Raw genomic sequence first — 19,958 nt, 5'->3', positions numbered from 1 at the left:
ATCTATATCTTTTGTTTAGCTTCTTGCTTCTACACTTTTGCCTCTTAGGTGATTCAACTCCCAGAATCTATTTTCAAGTTGTAAGTCTGAAGAATGCTATTGAATTTCCATCTTAGCCAAAGTTATGTTTCTTTTTCAGACAACCTAGGCTGAAAATGGCTTGTATGCTAGACAGAATGTAATACTGCTGGAAGCTTCACTGTCCTGAGTGCAGTGCAATAAAGATTTGAATATTAATGCTTATTGTGGCAGGAGAATATTACTTATTTTTGTACTGTTATTTAACTCTAGTAGGTCATAGGTGTCATTCAGGACTAAAACTGCATTTTTAAAGTAAAGAAGGAAATAGCATGCTTATGATTTTTGAAAATAAAGAACAATCTTCTTCAGTATGTCAGTATTCCTGCTTAAAAACCTTAGAGAAGTGAGTTCATGAAGATTTTTAAAAAATTCAACAAAGAATATTTTTGTATTGTCGAAGGCTTTCACGGCCGGCGTATGATGGCTGGTGTGGGTCTTCCGGGCTGTGTGGCCGTGGTCTTGAAGTTTTGTTTCCTAACGTTTCGCCAGCACCTGTGACCGGCATCTTCAGAGTGCAGGAGCACAGACAGGAGCAGTTCTCTCTGTGCCCAGGGTGATGTGACCCTTCAAGCAGCCACTCAGTAACTCAACCCCCCCACACACACCCCCAATCCCCCCTTCCCCTCCCCCTCAGATCTCTATAAATACCAACAGAAGGGTCACATCACCCTGGGCACAGAGAGAACTGCTCCTGTCTGTGCTCCTGCACTCTGAAGATGCCGGTCACAGGTGCTGGCGAAACGTTAGGAAACAAAACTTCAAGAACACGGCCACACAGCCCGGAAGACCCACACCAGCCAAAGAATATCTTTATTTATTGTTTTTCTTATTTTTAAACATTTCTACTGATGCTATTCTAGTTTAATAATTAAAAAATAAATTCAATATCAGAAGCTAATAGAGGTGAATATGTGTAGCTCAGGGTTGAACTGTGGAGTCCTTGGGGTTCTCTGAGCTTGGTTCTTTTCTTGCAAACGTTTGCAAGGAAAGAACCAAGCTCAGAGAACCCCAAGGACTCCACAATATCAGAAGCTCCCAAATAACTCTGAAACATAGTAAGATTAAACGAGAAAGCAGTAGCAACTATTAGACGCAGCCAGAGAGAGAAGAGTATCTAAGGAAAAATACTTTTTTAAATGATAGCTGTGGCGGTACTGTCTACATCAACACAGTGAACTTTATTTATGAAGATAGAAACCTATCTTAATTATCTTATGAAATGGGCAGGTTAATAAAGGAAGAATGTGTTCTTAAGATACTTTGATCCTAAACCATTTAGAACTTTAAAAGTCAGATTGAGATACTTGCTGATAAAGGGGATGGTGGTGGTTTGTTTAGTATTGACTAATGTAATGTGATCTAGGGAACATGTCTTGTGAATGATACCACTTTAGCTGAAGATTTCACATAGATGAAGGTGTCACCTTTGCAGAGGTAGACCTATGGTTAACACACTGAAGTAATATAACCATAATTTTTCAGAAGCATGAATTGCTTTGGCAAAGTCATTCTTACCTTAAGATTTATGCTACTGACACCTCAAAAGACTTGATGGGAGACACTTTGAACTACACATACCATTTTAATATCCTGGACAAATTTATACTCAAGCTGGTTGGGTGACTTTGGGCCAGTCCCTCTCTCTCAGCCCAACTCACCTCACAGGGTTGTTGTTGTGGGGAAAATAGGAGGAGGGAGGAGTACTAGGTTTGTTCACTGCCTTGAGTTATTTATAAAAATAATATAGGCGGGATAAAAAATAATAATGTGATGTGCAACACCATATAGTATAATTGAGTTGTCATGTCTGAATTAGGGAGTAAAAAAACCTATTGCTACTAGGATATTAATAACCCTATACCCCAAATTTCTAGACTTATTTTTCTGATTGGTTTCATGTAGGATGTTAGAATTCATAGAAAACAAAACAAAGCAATGTGGAACTCTGTAGCAAAACTGTTTTGTGGAAAAGTGGGATTAGTTCCCCAATACTCTTTTTTGAAACATATGCATCAGATGAGGCCAGAATCATGTAGACTATTTACCTCAACGTAGGTAGCCAGTCCAGAAGACTGTTTGCCAAACTGCTAAGAAGTTTCAGTGGCAAAAATGCACCAGAAAACAGCTTGAAATAAGTCTAGATAATCCGTATTATAGAGCATTTGGAAATAAGCCACTGCTTGAGCGCCCTTGAATGCTCTTGTCAATAAATACAGCAGTTGTCCAGGGATAGTTCCTTTGTACATAGTAAGGTATACCTTTTGAAAACATGTGGCATCTCAAAACATTTATACTAACGGGAAAAAACTGGCAAGTAGGTTTGCAGGTGTGATGCAGTTTACTCAATTATATTTCTAAACTTTATTATTATGTGACTTTTTGTTTTTAAAAACTGAAACACACTCTGTTGAGTATTTGGGATATAAGGAAAAACATGATCCTATATGTGGCCCAAGCAGTACTCTAGGAGAAATAGAAGCAAAGTAAAAAATCAGGCAAATCAATCGTAATACTTGTAACTAAATCTGTATCATTAAGTAAAATTAACTGCTGCATGTACATAGACAATGTATCATTGAATCAATATCATCTTAGACTTTGCATAATTATGTAACTATATTTTTATAAGGTAGAATACTATAATTTTTTTTCATTTTTTGCTCTCCTTTTAGCTCAGTAGAAAGTGTTTTGAAAACCCTTGTGAAAAATTGTCGACTGTAAGTACCTTAGCCATTTTCAATCTTTTATGTACTTTTTAAAGTCTTAGATATTGAGATACCCTTGTATGTATATGTAGCTTTCCTCTTGGTCCTTTATGAAGTTGAAAAAGCTATATGTGTTCATAGGGCTTTGTTGCCAGTAACAGGAATCCTCTGATTAGTTCTACCTTTTTTCCACTTCAGCAGTGAAGTATGTGATCATTTGTGTCAAGCAAATACGTTGGTTATAATGCCATCAAAGTTTATCTAAAATTGTTTGGAATCTCCCATTACTGAAAATTGCCCCTACTTTATGTATGAGGGACAAGCAGTAGCTGTATAAAATGACTATTTGGCTCTTACATTTCCATGATTATATTTCAAGATATAATATCTTAATATATAATATTTATAATTATAATTATATAATTATAATATATTATAATATATTATATAATTATGTGGAGCCCACCAGCATTGAGTCCCTGATTATCAGAGCCTGGATATGATGAAGGGACATGTCATCTGGATGGAGGATCACTATATGCCTTGCTATTTGCTCTATAGCAGTGATGGCAAACCTTTTGGGCTTGGTGTGTCAAAAATTCGGAAAATGCCTAACTTGACTCTGCTGGCATGTCACCCCCACCTGAACAAAAGAGAAACAATTCTTTACATATTCATTTATTTAAAAAAAATACAGTCCAATCATGTATGATGCTATGTATTATACTGTATAAAGAAACATCAAATAATTACAAAAATGAAATGCGAGTAAAACAAACTCAGTTTCTTTGGTAACTCAAACAGGGAGACTAGTTGTTGTCGGGTATTGGTGAATGCTGGTGTGTCAGCTGTGACACCCGTGTCATAGGTTAGCCATCACTGCTCTATAGTGTACTGGAGTCTGGGAAGAGACCTCGAGGTCAACTGCTCAAGTGCTACAAAGATGCTGTGAAAGAAACCCTATGCCACTTGACATCCAGCCAAGAGAAGTAGATGCTGCAGCTGCTGACAGAACCCGCTGGCAAGCCTGTGCTATGAAGCCTCCACTGGCTTTGAAGACAGGCACCGCCAAAAACTGATAGAAAACCATGAGCGGTGTCCCAGAACAACACTCAAAGTTATTACAACAATGGACTTCCAGTGCCCCCATTGTGCTAGACTCTGTGCTTCCAGACTGGGACTGCAGAGCCACCTCCATGTCCGCAGATGAATTGCACAACAGCATGTCTTCTTCAAACCTGAAGGACTCCCATATTATTTCAAGATATCTCTTGCATTATTTTAAAATGTTTTAAAATCTGCAGGATTGCAAAATTACAATGCATATAACTTAAATAATGATGCCTGTGTTAGATCATCTTTAGATGAGAGTCTTTCAGTGATTTCAGTGCTTTTATTTGAACTGGACAAATTCTAACTCCGGGCAATTACCTTGAGATTCTATTAACTTTGTAGCTGGATTGCAAGTTCTTTCAGAGGATTGTGCAAAAGGCAATGAGAAAGTTTCTTTTAAGAAATTAGAGTTCAGAGATATGCAATGCTTAAGATTTGATTTTGAAAAACTGCTCAGAGGGTTAGGAGCATGAGTGTAAGACATATTGTGACTCATTAAAATAGTAACAGGCCTGTTTGAATCAAGTCCAAAGTATTGCAGAGTCTTGAACTCTTAAGTTTAACAGCTTGTCCCAAATAAAGAGAATTCTGTCAGTTTGGTTTCTGTATTTTGGAGACAGTGTAGTATGGTATAATGGTTCAGATGGTTATAGTGGTTGAAGTGTTGTCCTGCTTCAAATACCTTTTCAATCTTGGAGCTTCCTGGATTGCTTTGAGCTACTTTCTGTAAGTCCAAGCTCTCAGAGCTTTTATAAATATACAGTAACATGAAAGGAAACTGTATTGTGCATTGTCTTGCGCTCCCAATGGAAAGATAGCATATAAAAGTAGTAATAAAATAATTGTTTGAGCATTGTAATATATCTGGCATATTATCAGTAGAATAAACACTAATCTGAAATTGTCACTAACAATTAGCCCCTTCATTAATCTTTTATAGTTAGAGGGGAAAATGTGAACAAGATCAAGATAAAGAGAGTGAATTCTCTGTCTTCTCCCATTTTTATTGATCCCATTAAAGATAGTCACATTTGCTAATGGGGAAGTGGAGTTGCATCCAGTAGCCATGATCTCTTTATGTTCAGTGTAGATAAGAAGGGGGACCCTACTAGTCTTTGATGTACTGCTGTCAAGTTCCTTAAAATGGACTTTTGTGAAGGAGCCTGATGTACATATACTGATAATTACATAGGGTCCTTTTTGTGAGTGCTGGGCCAGTGGGGAGGGATAACTGAGGTGTTCTTTCAGTGTATGAGAGGCTTCATCCACAACTTCCAAGTATAATCAAAACATAAAACCTTTCTTCCTATGTTAGTGGCTTTCTCCAGTTGTTTGCCACAGTTTCTGTTCTTCATGGCATACTATCCCTGTTCACATAAATGCCATTTAGTTATTTTGGCTAACCATTTATTTATGTCTATCCTTCATGCTTTTGTCTAATACTTTTCAAAAACATTGGCACTAGCACTCGTTATCATTTCTTGTAACAGAGAATTTCATACATTTAATTATTGCTGAAATGTTATTACTTGAATATTTAACAGAATGTTTTCCCTACAGTCACCTGAGTATTAAAATTTGCTAAATGGATCCTTGTCTGTTTCCCAGTTGGGATTACTGCATTTTGAGAAAATATGGGAGAGGATCTTCTTGGATATAGAATTCTAATTAAGAAATGCCCTACTGCATGAGATAAAGCTGGCAACTACAGTGATTTTATTTCCATGCTGTGAAAATCTAGCTATTCAAATCTTTGGTCTCAGAAACATGTTTAGTTTGTACTTTTGTATTTTTATGATTTTATTCATGTTTTTAATGGATTATATTTCAGAAGTATTGATAGGACAGATTATAAATAAATAAGTAGTACATGTTGATGCAAAAATCCCTCTTCTTGTTAGTTATTTCCCAGAAAATGCCACAGCAGAGATGTTAGATGAATGGCGGCCATTAATGTGCCCTTTTGATGTTACCATGCAAAAAGCTATCACTTATTTTGAATTGTTTCTGCCTACCACTCTTCCTCCAGATTTCCACCACAAAGGTTTTAGGTGAGTTGATCTTACTACTTTGCAGCATTTTCGTATAATGATCTATTTCATATAAAGCTGATGTTTGTGAATTTGAGCTTAACTAACACATGTAATAACTACCATTGTACTGCCTTGATACTTCTATTTTGAATGCTAAATTTTAAGGGGTAACATCTTTCTAGTTCGCCTAAAAGTTCAGAATTCAGCAGTCATATAACTGATAGTGGTTTTTTTTTCATTTAAAATTATTTATTGAATGAAAAGCAGTATCATTCTACCAAATCATTGCTTAGTTCAGTTCTTGATACAGTTCTGGTGCTAGAAATTCTGAAATGTTATTAGTTTGATGTACCAACCATAATAAATATTTGAGTCTGAAACAAAATTATATTGAAGTTCTGAGCCTTAACAGACTAGTCCTCTCAGTGTTTTACCTTTGGTTCAAGCTCCTGGACCTCTCTCCAGGTGAGGTGAGGCTGCTCATTTGCCAGAATCTCAAGAAGAGGGAAATGCTCATTACACCAATAATGCCTTGTCTTTTACAAAAATCAAAGTAAGCTTGAAATGCCTTCTAAGCTTAAATGGCCTTTTGGAATGCTTTGCACGAGTGTGCAGCAGTCTGCCTAATTAAGTTCCCGTCGCTGACATGGTTGAATAAGTTTGGCATCTTTGGCACACTCAGTGTAATGTGTAGCTTGTCAGTAATATTAAACTTCAAAGATTTAAAAAATAATATGGTGAATTCAGGTTTTTTAAATCTCCTTGTGACGTCCACATTCGGCCAAGGCTTCCTGCTGGTAGTTCACATATCCATACAGACACCCCAACAAACACTTTGTTTTAGTAAGCAGTTAAGTAGAAGGTGAGAATAACTAAGATAGTTTAATTTCCCATAAGAAAATGTCTCTGTAGGAGCTGGATTCCTTTTTTCAGAATGGAAAGGAAGAAGTAGGAGAACTTTGATGGAGCAGGCATAATGACTGGCATCTAATATGGATCTAGACAGCAGTGGCTTTTGAAAATGGGTTATTTTAATGAAGAGTAATGTTGGCTGGTTGTCCTAAATTAGACTGGATGGTATATCATGTTGGATGACACACTGCTGAAGACTTGTTGGCTTGAGTGCAAGTCCAGAGAAGATTGCTAAAGAAAGTAATTGGGTGAGATTCAGAAGAAGACTCACTGAAGACAAGAAGAGGAGGCTGTGCTGTGGGCCTGCTACTCAATGCAGATGAATGTCCAAGAAGTGTAGGTAGATGAAAGAGGTCATGTTCTGCCAACCAGAGTCAAGAACAGTAGCCTGTGCCAGTCTGCGACAGAAAGAATACTGCCATGTCTTTAAAGTAGGATATAAGTCTGGTGTTAGAAACAGCCTGGTGAGATTAACATAACTTGAAAATGCAGCTAGAGGAAATTTAGGCTGCAATCTTGAGTACAGAAAAATTATGTTGCAATGCCTTCTTAATCTCAAGCCATTCCAATGAGTTGGAGCAGAGATGATCTTGCCTTGTCTACTAATAAATAATCTTTGCTAACTTGCTAAAGAATATGGTGAAATCAAAAGTAGCTTGACTACTTTGATGTGTTTTCTAAATAAATGGAAAAAAGTCCCAAAGAGGTGATTTTGGCACTGCGTTATTCACCAAATACTGGGAACTTACAAAAGCCCCCGTGACACTCCTTTTGTTACTAAAGCATGCTTACAGAAACTGGACTGGACTATATGAGAAGTGCCCAAGAAACTTTGGGCTTAGAATTTCTCAGACACTAGCAATATGTCAAATACTGTGGGACCTATTGCTTATTATGGGAAGTGGGAATTTTAAAAAGGCAAGCTCAACAATAAGGATTTCCAGCCCCTTTGGGCTGCTAAGTACATTTTAAATCTTAAAAAAGTAAACTGGGATCTGGGCTACTCAACAAATTTCTTTAGAAGTACATAGCCAATAATGAAAAGTGATGATCCACCTCCCTTTCTCTGTGTGCAGTTTGCATATATGTGTGCACTTAATGTCTCTAAGTATTCTCTTTTTGGGTTTTCCCCCTGACATTGTCCTGTTGATACGGCCTCTTTCTTTAGTTTTGCACTTCTCTCTAGATTTGTTTTCTTCTCTGCACATTATCTTTTCTAAATCCTATTTCATATTTTTCTACTGCCTCTGCTAGTCCCCATGCACTTTGCTGCTATATTCTTTATCGCCTTTCCCAGGTCCCATGCAATTTCCCCACTTCTTAAGGTTCCTTAGCTTACTTGGTGTCATAGACCATTCTTCTATCTTGCTATCTTGCCCTCCCCTCCCCCACCCCCAGTTCCTTGATGGATGTGCATGCTGTATGAAGAAGCCCCAACCACTAACATACTTTTTTTTGCTTTGGAATGTTTCTGGATCTGTTTGAGAGCATGAATAATTGAAGATTGGGAGAAGAGGAGGTTTAAAAAAAAAAAAGTTTGAAGGGGTTGCCTACTTAATAAGTGCACTGCATTGCCAGTCTCCTTTCAAAATATTATTAATATTTATAGACACTCTTTGAATTTCAGTCATGATTTCAGGACTAAGTGGTATCTTTCATACCTAAAACTTACTTTCCTTTGGCTTTCAAATTCTTACAGAAAATTAGACAGGAATTAAATTACTGAAAGGTGGCATGTGAATGGAGTAGATATATACTAGAGGAAGCTCCTCACAATGTACAGAGGTTTCCACCCCAAGTCCAACAGCCAGAGACTGTACACCAGCCAGAAAGAGGGCAGGCGGGGTCTGGTGAGTGTCAGAGCCACTGTCCTGGATGAAACCCAGAGCATCCAGGAGTACATCAGTAAGATGGCACCCAAAGATGAAATGCTGAGAGAATGCCTGAAACAGCAGCAGACATGGGAGGAAGTGCCATGGCAAGACAAGTCCCTGCATGGGATGTACCATCGACAGATAGCTGAGGTGGCTGACATTGGGAAATCCTACCAGTGGCTGGAGAGGGCTGGACTAAAAGACAGCACGGAGGTACTGATCATAGCAGCACAAGAACAGGCACTAAGCACCAGATTCATAGAAGCAAGATCCAAGGTGCAGACTGTGCAGAGAGGTCTCAGAAGCAGTCCAACACATAGTTGCAAGGTGTAAGATGCAGGCAGGAACAGCATACACTGAACAGGACAACCAAGTAGCTGAATTGTGTACAGGAACATCTGCACAATGTATGGACTAGACCCTGCCAAGTCCAGATGGGAGATTCCACAAAAGTCGTTGAGAATAACTGGGCTAAGATCCTCCGGGACTTCCAGATCCAGACAGACAGGCAGGTACTGGCCAATCAACCAGACATCGTGGTAGTAGACAAGGACCAGAAGACAGCAGTGGTGATAGATGTAGCAGTGCCAAGTGACAGCAACATCAGGAAGAAGGAGCATGAGAAGCTGGAGAAGTACCAGGGCCTGAAGGAAGAACTAGAGAGGATGTGGAAAGTAAAGGTCAAAGTGGTCTCAGTGGTGGTAGGAGCACTTGGAGCTCTGACTCCTAAGCTGGGAGAGTGGCTCCAACTCTCTGTCCAAAAGACTGCAATGCTAGTAAAAGCTAAGATACTGCACAGAACCCTCAAACTCCCAGGCCTCTGGTAAAGAACCCAAGATTGAGAAGGACGCATACCACCCATAGGGGTGAGAGGGGAATTTTTACATGTATCCTGCTTTTTGTCTGTGGAGGTTTTAACAGTATTCTTCTAAAAGAAGGTTGAAATCACATGCAGAGCCTTTGCAGAGATTTGGTCTTTCCATAGGAACAATAATCTTTAATAGCAAAGTCTGTCTTCATAATTAATCGACAGGGAATAGAGAAAAGGCAACATTTTGTGCCTCCAACTCCCCCCCCCAATCTCCCCCTCCATCTCTACATTTCTGGCTGCCCTGCACCCTGCCCTGCATTCAAAACCACACAGCTCTGGGGCTGCTTGCCATGCCCTGGGAAGCTGCAGCTGCCCCAGCCCAATCCCAGCTGCGGTCGCCCTTGCCGCCCTACGCTCCGCCGCTGTTAGCTGACCTTTGCCGTCTTCTTGCTCTAAAACCCCCCTTTGCCAAAAAGCTACTGGGAGGGGTTGGGCTGGGCTTCTGCTTTGTGCTGCCAAAACCAAAAAAAGCCAGCAGCCCCGCCCCGCCCAGGAGCTTTTTGCAAAGAGGTGTTTTGGCACACGGCTGCTCAGGTGCTGCTCCTGGTGTTTGTTTTTTGGTGGTGTGCTAAAAAGCTTTAGCTCTGGAGGGCTAAGGCTGGCCTGGTTGCCCTCTCTTCCTGAGAAGGGAGACCGGTCTACCTGCGGAAAATGGAAGGGAGAGACTTGAAGGGGGCTGCAAGGGCCCAGTTTTCCTGTCTGTCTCAGCCAGAGGACACTCCCACGAGCAAACCGGTCTACCTATGGTGGAAGGGGAAAAAAAAAAAGGAGAAGAAGGGAAGAAGGGGGTGCTGCTTTTTTTTTTTTTTTTTTGGCAGTGTGAAGCAAAAGCCCAGCCCAGGAGCTTTTTGCCAAGGGGCTTTTTTATAGTTTATAAAAACTATAAAAAAGGAAGTCTGTGCTGTAAAGATTATTTCAATAATTATTTCATTTCTCAAAATCTACAGCCAGCAATATGAATGGAGGCTTGTCAGGTGGAAGGAAGACTGCTCTGTATGGCCTGAAGTGGGCTAATTTTGAACATTCTTTTTTTGCCCTATGCCTAATAAAAATCACTAATACTGGGTTTATTGAGATAAGATATATGTCACACGCACACACATACACCGGTTTTGAAATCTATAATGTACTAAGTATGTATTATTCGATATTGGGAACAAATTGTTTTAATGTATTAAAAATGTTTTGGTGGGATTTCATTGTCTTGCAGGCTCTGGTTTGATGAATTCCTAGGCCTTTGGGTTTCAGTTCAAAATCTTCCACAATGGGAAGGGGTAAGTATAGTGTCCCACCTACCTCCCCACCTCCTGTTACTACAGAGATGGTATATAGATAATTGGACTAGAAATAACAGTGCCTTGAAAGATTGTCATAATTTTAAAGTTTTTACTCTTTTACGAGTTGAACAATTATAGTTTTTGGATATTATTTGTCATGCTGTGTGGGGTTGTTTGTTTGTTTTGAATGCTAGTGTTTCTTTAGGCTGAAAATCCAAGCCTGAACTCATGTAATTGCTATAACTTCTAAAACTCTCAAATCGCATCAATGTATATGATATCTCTATGCATATTGTGCAGATACAATATGATTTACCATTAGCATTACAGTGGTAATGATAAATAATATATTCAGCTATCTAAATGTAAATCCCACAAATGGGCTGAAAGTAACAGAATGAAATGTAATTAAGATTTAATGTGATGTATAAATCCAGATAGTGAACAAGTTTAACCAGAACTAGCGAGCCAGTTTCTAACTGTGGTTTATAGCTAGCTTCGTTACTGCTAGAGGAGAAATACTATTCTGCGATAACTAGCCCTGGAAAGAGACGAGTGATGGAACTGCACAAAAAAGAACCTATGCCTAAAATATTTTTGAAATTCTGAAATATTACGACAGTGCTGTATATCCACTGCTCTTTATAACCAACATTTGCTACCCAGCTCACTGTCTGTGAAAATTGTAACATGTATCAGAAATATTCTTTCTCAAGATCTTTCTCCATTTGTTGAGGAGGTTAGGTCTATGTAAACCTTGGCCTTGCTGAACCTGTTTTTTCCTCTGAATAATGGGACAGCCGTGCAGCATAAAACTCTAATCAGGGCCTAATTGAAACTTATCTACTGCAAATGTGTAGCTAACCTTATTAAAACATCTGATGGAAATCTGGTTAGTAGAAGTCATTGTTATTATTTTCTGGTTGTTTTCTAGTTTCTGTGAGAAATCTGTGGCATTCCTGATGTTGCAGCATAATAGCTCCCCACAGCTTCAGTCGGGATTCAGCAACACCTGGAAGGCCACAGGTTCATCATCTCCGCTATATTACCTCAGTCCCAGGATCTACTACTTTACCTCCTAACAAACCAAAAGCCCCTCTCAGTCCTGTTTCTGCATCTCAGTATCATAATTATTCCTTTTCTAAACATTCTGTATGCTTATATTTCTCTTCTTGTTAACTCACTTTCTACCTGTTATGCTTTTCAATATCTCTGGGTAATTATCTGGTTTTTTTGGCTCCATTTCTTCTCTGCAGGAAACCAGTTTTCTCTGCCAATTTTATGGGAATGTCTGTTGTTCTTCAGACACCCGCTTTACTTTTTTGAGCCTGAATGTGGACAAAGTGCTGTTTCCTGCAGGCAGTTCTGTGAATATGAAATACCTCCTCAATTAACAGTACTGTTTACTTGTGAAACTTTAGTGTCAGTTCTGTGCATCTATTCAGTGTTCAAACACCCCTCACAACTTTTGTTGCTATTAAAGTAATTTTCTTCTGGTCACTGATTTGCAACTTTTCAGCTGCTTTATGATTCCATGTTGCATGATGCTGAATATTCCAAAATGTGATCCTACTTCTTGAGGAAGCTACAGAAAAGAGCAGAAATAAACCTTAACACTGTGCTGAATGTCTGTGTTGTATCATGAAAATGTGGTCTGTGCTTTTTTCTTTCTAGCATTTAGTCAACCTTTTTGCACGTTTGGCAACTGATAACATAGGCTACATCAACTGGGATCCCTATATTCCAAAGGTAATATTTAATATGAAAATAATAAAAATACTAACATGAAGATCTGCCAAGTGCTTTCTCTGCTGATAAAACATGCAGTTTTAATACAAAAGAGATACATGTTCTATGTTAATTATTTTAGTTCTGAAGATAAAACTTGTGTACCCTGTCCTAAGCATATTTATTACTTTTAAAAGCATTTATCTTGTCAACATAGTTGGAAAGCTGTAATGTATCAATTTTTGTGATTGATCTTGAACTTTTTATTGGAAGGGCAGAATATTTTTTATTCTCTCTCTCTTTCTCCCCCCCCTTCATATTAAACTTCTCTCTTTTTAAAAGTCTAAACTATATTTTAAAGATTTTTGTTGATGTAAAAGAAAAAATGTGAGTAAGAGTGTTATTTCTACTGTTCTATTCCTTTTAAAGTATGGTAAACAACATTACCATACTGGGGTCTTAAATTATAAACTACTATCATGATATTTGCTGGGATTCCTGTTTCCAAATGTAAAGTATAAAACTTTTGAAGACTTATATGATTCCCAATTGCAGGAATGTGATAGTAATAGGGAAAACAGTGATCTGCTATTTTTATAGATTTTAGCAGCCACAGCAACTGTCGTATTTTATAATTTAACTTCTGTGAACTGAAGCCAATTCAAGCCTTAATTACAATATTTTGTTGCACAGTTTTAAAATTCATTTGGGCTATGATTAGCTATTGCCAGGCTTCTCTGTATGGCCAGTAACACTGAGAGCTGAGTCATCAGATTTAGTGCTCAGAGCAGAATTCGGTTTTGCAGTACTTGATACTTTATTCATTTAAAAGAAAATATCTAGTGGGGTGATTGTATTTCTTTAGCAAGTTATGTAGATGCTTTCCAGATGCTTCTGGCATGCATGGATGCATGCCGACATCTATCCTCCCTCCCTCCCTCTCTCTCTCGAGCTTTAATCAATTTGTCAAGATATGGAAGTGTCTGCTGTGCAATAGGAAATGTGCATTAACAGAGAAAGATCTCAGTATAGATTACTAAACAGGAATTGCAGTTTTCTACCATATGAAATTATTCCAAGAATTTAATTTGGAAAATGTCCCAAAAGTTCTGTGCCAACAGCAATGCCATCCCCTTTAATCAAGCTTTTGTTTGCAAATAGAGTATTTTGGAGGCTAGGTTTTGAACTTAGAATGTCTTGATAGTCTGATTACATTTTATAACAAAATTCAAATATTATTCTTGACACAGTTTTGTTATTTAATTCTCAAATGTCTTTTACTGCAGATATTTACTAGAATACTGCGTAGCTTGAATCTTCCAGTGGGAAGCAATCAAGTGTTGGTTCCACGATTCCTAACAAATGCTTATGACATAGGGCATGCAGTTATGTGGATCACAGCTATGATGGTACTATCTTTTTTCTTTTTCATAAGGATCTTTAAGAGGCTGTATGGTTATGTAGACATGTAAATAAGTCAAGTTTTAAATTAATTACTACTTTAACATCAGATTCATGAAAATAACCAAGAGCTAAGATGGCTAGTTTCTTAAAGAAATCTGTGTTCAGACAGAATTATTGTCTTTGGAACTATCTTGGTATACAAAATAGCAGTAACTGCTTTATACAAAGCATATGTCCTCAGGTATGGCTAGGACAGTTCATAAAAAACACCCAAGAGAATTGATGGAATGTCTCTGTCCCTTGCAATATTCAAAAGGGAGCATTATAAGAAATGGTCAGCACACCTTTAATCACATCTTGGCTATAATTTAGTAGAATGTGCTGGGCAGATAAATTGTTTATTCTGACCAAATAACACGTTGGTCAAATAACATTATCAGATAACTAAATTCTAGCTTCTCAGCTAGGTGATTATTGTTCTCTACTGTAGATAATTGTGAGACCACAACTTGTATCCCCTTATGTGCATATGTACAGTATTTAAAACATACAGGTAGTCCTCACTTACCGACCATTCATTCAGTGACCAAAGTTACAACAGTGCTGAAAAAAAAAACTTTACAGCCCATTTATGACCTTGTCTGACACACACACACTCATACACACATACACACCCCAGAGCGAAGAGATTGGAGAGGAAGAGATTTCAAGAGAGTAAGCTGTTTGCTGTTCTACACATCGAAAGCAATGTGATCATGCCGGCAGCAGGAAAGGGTCAGGCAAAGGAGAGATTGCCTACAGAAATCACTTGCTTTTTTTCTCACCCCCTGCCCCTAGAGTGGAGAGATTGGAGGCGACAAGTTTTCAAGAGAGTAAGCTGTTTGCATAGTGTGCCTGTGTCTCTCAGCCCTGAGGTGCTGGTGCAATTGCATTGTTTTCTATGTGTACAAGACAGTAAGCTGGCAGACAAGAATTCCAAGGGTGGGGGAGTAGTTAGGAGGCCAACAAAAGCCAAAGGTGTGAAACTGAGTAGTCTTGTCTCTTTTGGGCCAGAAAGCACAGTCATGGTCACATGATTTCCCACTTAGCAACTGCTTTGCTTAGTGGCAGAGTTGCCAGTCCCAATTAGGGTCATTTAGTGAGGACTACCTGTAATGGCGATCATGTGACTGAGGGATGCTGTGAAGGTTGTAAATACAGGCATTGGTCTTAAAAGTTATTTTTTCAGCACTGTTGTAACTTTGAACGGTTGCTGAACAAGGTAGTCAGTAAGAAAGGTCTACGTTGCGTTTATTGTACAAGTTTTTTCCTACAGTGAGAACAGGACCACCAATGCACCCAAGCAATAAAAAAAAGAAGGAGGAGGGATACTTAATCAGAGAAGCCATCAGTATTTATAATCCTTCTCTCATATTCCTGCCTCTTTAAATTTTGTTTATCTGAACTTTCTATATGACTTGTGCTTCAAAAACTGGAGAAGAGAGATTTCTCTTCCCGAAGGAACTGATGTAAGAAGACTTTCTAGCCTGTGAGTAGGAGAGAAGTATACTCTTCAGACTACCTGTCTCAATTGTAGGGAAAATATCTTCACAGTAATTCTAATGTCCCATTTAGAGAATCTGTGAATTGTCAGCAGACATTAAAGTGGTATATTTTAAATAATGTCAATGAAAGAGAACAACCACTTATTTCTAGGAATGGATTAAGAGGAAAAATTATATGCATTGTATATTGTAGGGGTTCTGATACCTTGTGATAGCTATTCCATGATTAACTTAAATTCCAGCTTTGCCTTTCTGGAGGTAGAACATCCATCATTCACATATATGCATATGTTGGAATGTGGAGGCCATAACTTTGATATCTGAAAAAGGTGGGCATGCTGAAACTGAATTTAAAATTACATTACGGACTTGGAGTTGTATCAAATAGCTTTGTTATTTCTGTGTTTGGACAGGGTGGACCAAGCAAGCTTGTACAAAAACATTTGGCTGGGTTATTCAAAAGTATTGCATCTTTCTACCATCCCTCAAATAATGGCCGTTGGTTGGTAAGGATATATCTGTTTTTTCTTTTAATCTTGACACACAACTTTAAATATTGTGTTGATGTAGAATTTTGACAGTATCCATTTTCTTCAGCCGCTAATTTCAACAAAACAATGCTGAATATGATTTTAAAACATATTTTAAGAGCAGCAGCAACTCCTCCTCCTCCTTCATAGTGCCATCAATATACATAATGCTTATAGGAAACAGAGTTAATCCATTTGTTTTTCTAGAGACGTCATGATCTAAAAACAGATGCAGGACTACAGTAAAGAAGCTGGTACAATTAGGGCAAGAATATGCACCTATTTTTATAAAATTAAATAGGGTCCTACATACTCTTCAGAAAAGATGACTATTGAAGAGGCCCTGGAAGGGAAAAAGAGGTGTCATCACAATAGTATTCTGGCAGAATTTCCAGATACGAGCAATAGCAAGGATGAAAGGACCAAAAAAGCCAGAAATTTAATTTAAAAAGTAAATTACAGACTTGACTTTAAAAATATAACTGTCAAAATCAGTGTTCCATTCTACTACTGCCCCCTGAGTAATGGATTATTTATTTATTTATTTATTTGTTATTAAATTTATATGCCGCCCATCTCCCCCACAGGGTGACTCTGGGCGGCTTACAATTAAAAACCAAGACAATAAAAACAATAAAAATATAAATACCCCCCAAATAAAATCACAAATAACAACTCTATAAAAGCCAGTATACAATTCAAGAAGATGGGGGAAGCAGTATCAATCATCCCACCAGCCAGTTCCAGCAATGCAAGCTAATAATAATGGCTGGATGAGAATATATAAGACGTATTATGTGAAAGGTTAGTGATGACAAAATACAGTTCTTTACTGAGCCTGAAGCATCAGTATTAGCAGTACTGAACAGTACTAATGAGGATTTCCTTTCAATATAGCTCGAAACTATGTATGAACCAAACATAGTAAAGTTCCATAGGTAATGGGAGATTGAAGGGAATTACCTTATGGCTTCTTTCTGGTGGTAGTGACTGCATTAAGAGCTGAATAACATTATGCCTGATCCAAAGTTATTTAATTTCAAAACCAGTACAATGTCCAATTAAGTGAATTTTGCAGTTGGTGATAAACTAATCAATGAAGTTGTTAAACGAATAAAAATTAGATGAGTTAAATCTATTTTCTTTCTACAGAAATCACCTTGGAATTTATATTTATAAATAGTAGTAAGGTACAAGGAACCAAACAAATAAGGCTAGTATTTTCATGAGATGCATCATTCATTAAAGTTCAAGACACAAGAGTAGTCCCTACGTTAGAAGTTGTCATGCTGTTTCAGCTGCTGACGTCATGTAGGCTCAGAGAGATTATCTGTGGACGAAGTGCATGTGTTGCTCTGCTTCTAAATAGGAAGTAGAACTGCCTTGGTGCTTGATACCAATCTAACTGCTTGCCATAATGCCAAGATATTGAAGTATTGAATTGAAGTAGGGATTATGTAAGATAAAAGCTACTTCAAGATGCAACAAAGCATCAGCTCTGCCTTTGCTCCTATTGAGAAGCACCACTGCCTGCCAGCTGCAGTTTGCCCATCTCTTATTCATCCTAATGAGCTTTTCCACTAAATCCCATTGTTTTTCAGTGGAAAACAGTTCAACACTATGCATCTCCCATCTGTTGTGTTAGATTGGATTAGACTTCTGTATCCTGGTATCCTTCAGTTGTACTTAGACTAGAACTATTAGAATCCTGGAACATGGTAGCTGGAGCTGAATGCCCGCTTAGCATCCATTCAGAATTGCTGTGGCTTCAGCAGAGGAATTTTATTTAGTGAATGAGTTTTGGGGGACGGACAATGAGTATCATGGGGCTGAGGAAGTAAGAGAAGGCCAGCTGCTTTTCCCAAGAGATGGGGTGGAGGAAGCACTATCTGCCACAATAGCACCAGGAAGTGAATGGAAGAATATTGTTACTCTGCAGTGATACCAGGGGAATAGTACTGCACTCAAAACCTCCCTGACATCAAATCCCAACTCTGTACTGAAGGTTCTGGTCCATCTCTCATTCTGCCCAATACATAAAGTATCTTTCAAAACAGACAGACATAGTTGACTGCTGATTAGAGGGTCTAGATTTACTTTTTCTTAATGCCCAGAATGTAGAGGTCAAAATAGCTTTGGCTCTTTTCCTTGCTTCTAATTAACTGAAATGGATTTTGTTGCCTTTCTCTGGTAGAATAAGCTAATGAAGCTACTTCAGCGTCTACCCAGTAGTATAGTCAGAAGACTGCATCGTGAGCGCTATAAGAAGATGAGCTGGCTAACTCCTGTGCCTGATAGCCATAAGCTTACTGACCAGGACATAACAGAATTTGTAGAATGCATTATACAACCTGTCTTGCTGGCAATGTTTAGCAAAACTGGAAGTCTAGAGGCAGCCCAAGCTCTGCAGAATCTTGCACTAATGCGTCCTGAGTTGGTAATCCCACCAGTACTTGAAAAGTGAGTACTATCTGGAAGCCCGAAAAAGAAATTTAGTATCTAATTTTTAGATAACCAAGAAAAGTTATTCTAAATCAGCATTTTCCCAGTGTATGGACTTTAGCTTCCAAAATTGTTAGCGATGGCCATATTGGCTGGGGAATTCTGGGAGTTGAAGTCCCCGTACCTCAAAGTTCTCCAGTTTGGGAAACACTGTTTTAAATCATTGTGGGGTTTTTTGGAAAATTTAAAGCTCAGGTTGACTAGAGAATCTAGAGTTACTGGTTTTTTTTCATGTTTACCTTTTCAGATGTATGCTATATTATCCTTTTCCTTGCTTTAGTTTACGTTGCAATCCTGCATCACTTATTTTATGAGTTTATTTTTTAAAAATGTTCATGCTGCCATTTCTGTTAAAACACAATTTAAAACCTTTAACAACAAGATTAAAGTTTAGCTACAAATTCCCTCACTTTGAAACTTCCACCTTTCCATTTTTACTGGCTTAAACAAGAGCAAATATCATTTAAGAGGTGCAAAAAGTGTGGCTTTGCCAGCATCTCTTCTCTGCGCCCTAGAGTTCCTCAGGAATGTATAGGGTCAAACATTTTGGACTCTTTTTGAAGTTGACATGTTAAATTAAAAATGGGTTTCTTCAGCCTTGCAGATCCTTAAACACCCATTTTTTATCTTAAAACTCCTGAAATTCCTTCCCCAAATGCTCCCTTTTTTTAGAATGGAGCCTTCCACATGTCCCACAAAGCCTGTTGTAGTCCTTGAGTAAACAGAAGTTAAAGGTATCTACAGTGTAATTTAATTTTGTTGCTATTTAATGTTGCATTGTAGATGTAGTAGAAAATGTATTTGAAATCCACTCTCTATTGTTTTTTTTATTTCCTAAAGTTGAGTCATCAAAACATACATCTAGTTAGAATTTCTGCAAGCAGAGTGCTGTAATGTTAATGCCTTTTTTTTAATTCAGAGTGCCAAAATATTTAAGAGTGTGCGTGATGCCGTAGTCTTGAAACAGACTCTGTTGTTTACCTGTCCATCTCCCTATTCATGCTTTGTGCAATATGAATATATCTTGTTCTGAATCTGCCAGAATTCTGTAGGTTCTAGTACAAGAGCCTCCCCTGTGTTATCTACTAAAGAAAACACTGCCATAATGCTGTGAAGAACAGATTTTGATTATTCTGGGTATGGACCAAGAGGAGGTAATACATAATACAGAAGCAGTATGTAACCATAGAATCATTTTAACAAAGCCTGAAAACCCAATTACAATTTTAGGAGCTTCCAAGAACATATTATATATCCACATAAGAAGGCTGACCTCAAGTGGACAATCTTTTTTGGCCTGAAAACCATACTTTCTGTCCGGCCTGAGGGCTGTAGGAATGTTGCTGGTAATATTAAGCAAGCATCCATTTTTTCTTTAAATTTC

The 19,958-nt window shown here is 38.1% G+C and overlaps 1 protein-coding gene across 6 annotated transcripts in view; it reads left to right on the top strand.

Moving 5' to 3' along the window:
• The window catches only part of PSME4 (proteasome activator subunit 4), a 101,437-nt gene that overhangs the window by 23,433 nt on the left and 58,046 nt on the right, over nt 1-19,958 (top strand). For all 6 annotated transcript variants that reach the window (XR_015797630.1, XM_088149349.1, XM_088149340.1 and 3 more), the window contains 7 exons: nt 2,754-2,798; nt 5,801-5,950; nt 10,800-10,863; nt 12,541-12,615; nt 13,881-14,003; nt 15,956-16,048; nt 18,267-18,532. Coding sequence is in view for 5 of the 6 variants with exons in the window: in XM_088149349.1 (XP_088005475.1) it covers nt 2,754-2,798; nt 5,801-5,950; nt 10,800-10,863; nt 12,541-12,615; nt 13,881-14,003; nt 15,956-16,048; nt 18,267-18,532 (816 nt within the window). In the remaining variant the exon portion in view is untranslated. The remainder of the gene's footprint in view (nt 1-2,753; nt 2,799-5,800; nt 5,951-10,799; nt 10,864-12,540; nt 12,616-13,880; nt 14,004-15,955; nt 16,049-18,266; nt 18,533-19,958) is intronic.

This window comes from Python bivittatus, unplaced genomic scaffold (genome assembly GCF_059951505.1).
Source record: "Python bivittatus isolate LINGU-HERP-01145 unplaced genomic scaffold, Pbiv_v1 ctg000020_np1212, whole genome shotgun sequence".
Classification (NCBI taxonomy): Eukaryota; Metazoa; Chordata; class Lepidosauria; order Squamata; family Pythonidae; genus Python; species Python bivittatus.
This window is presented reverse-complemented; position numbering and strand designations above follow the sequence as displayed.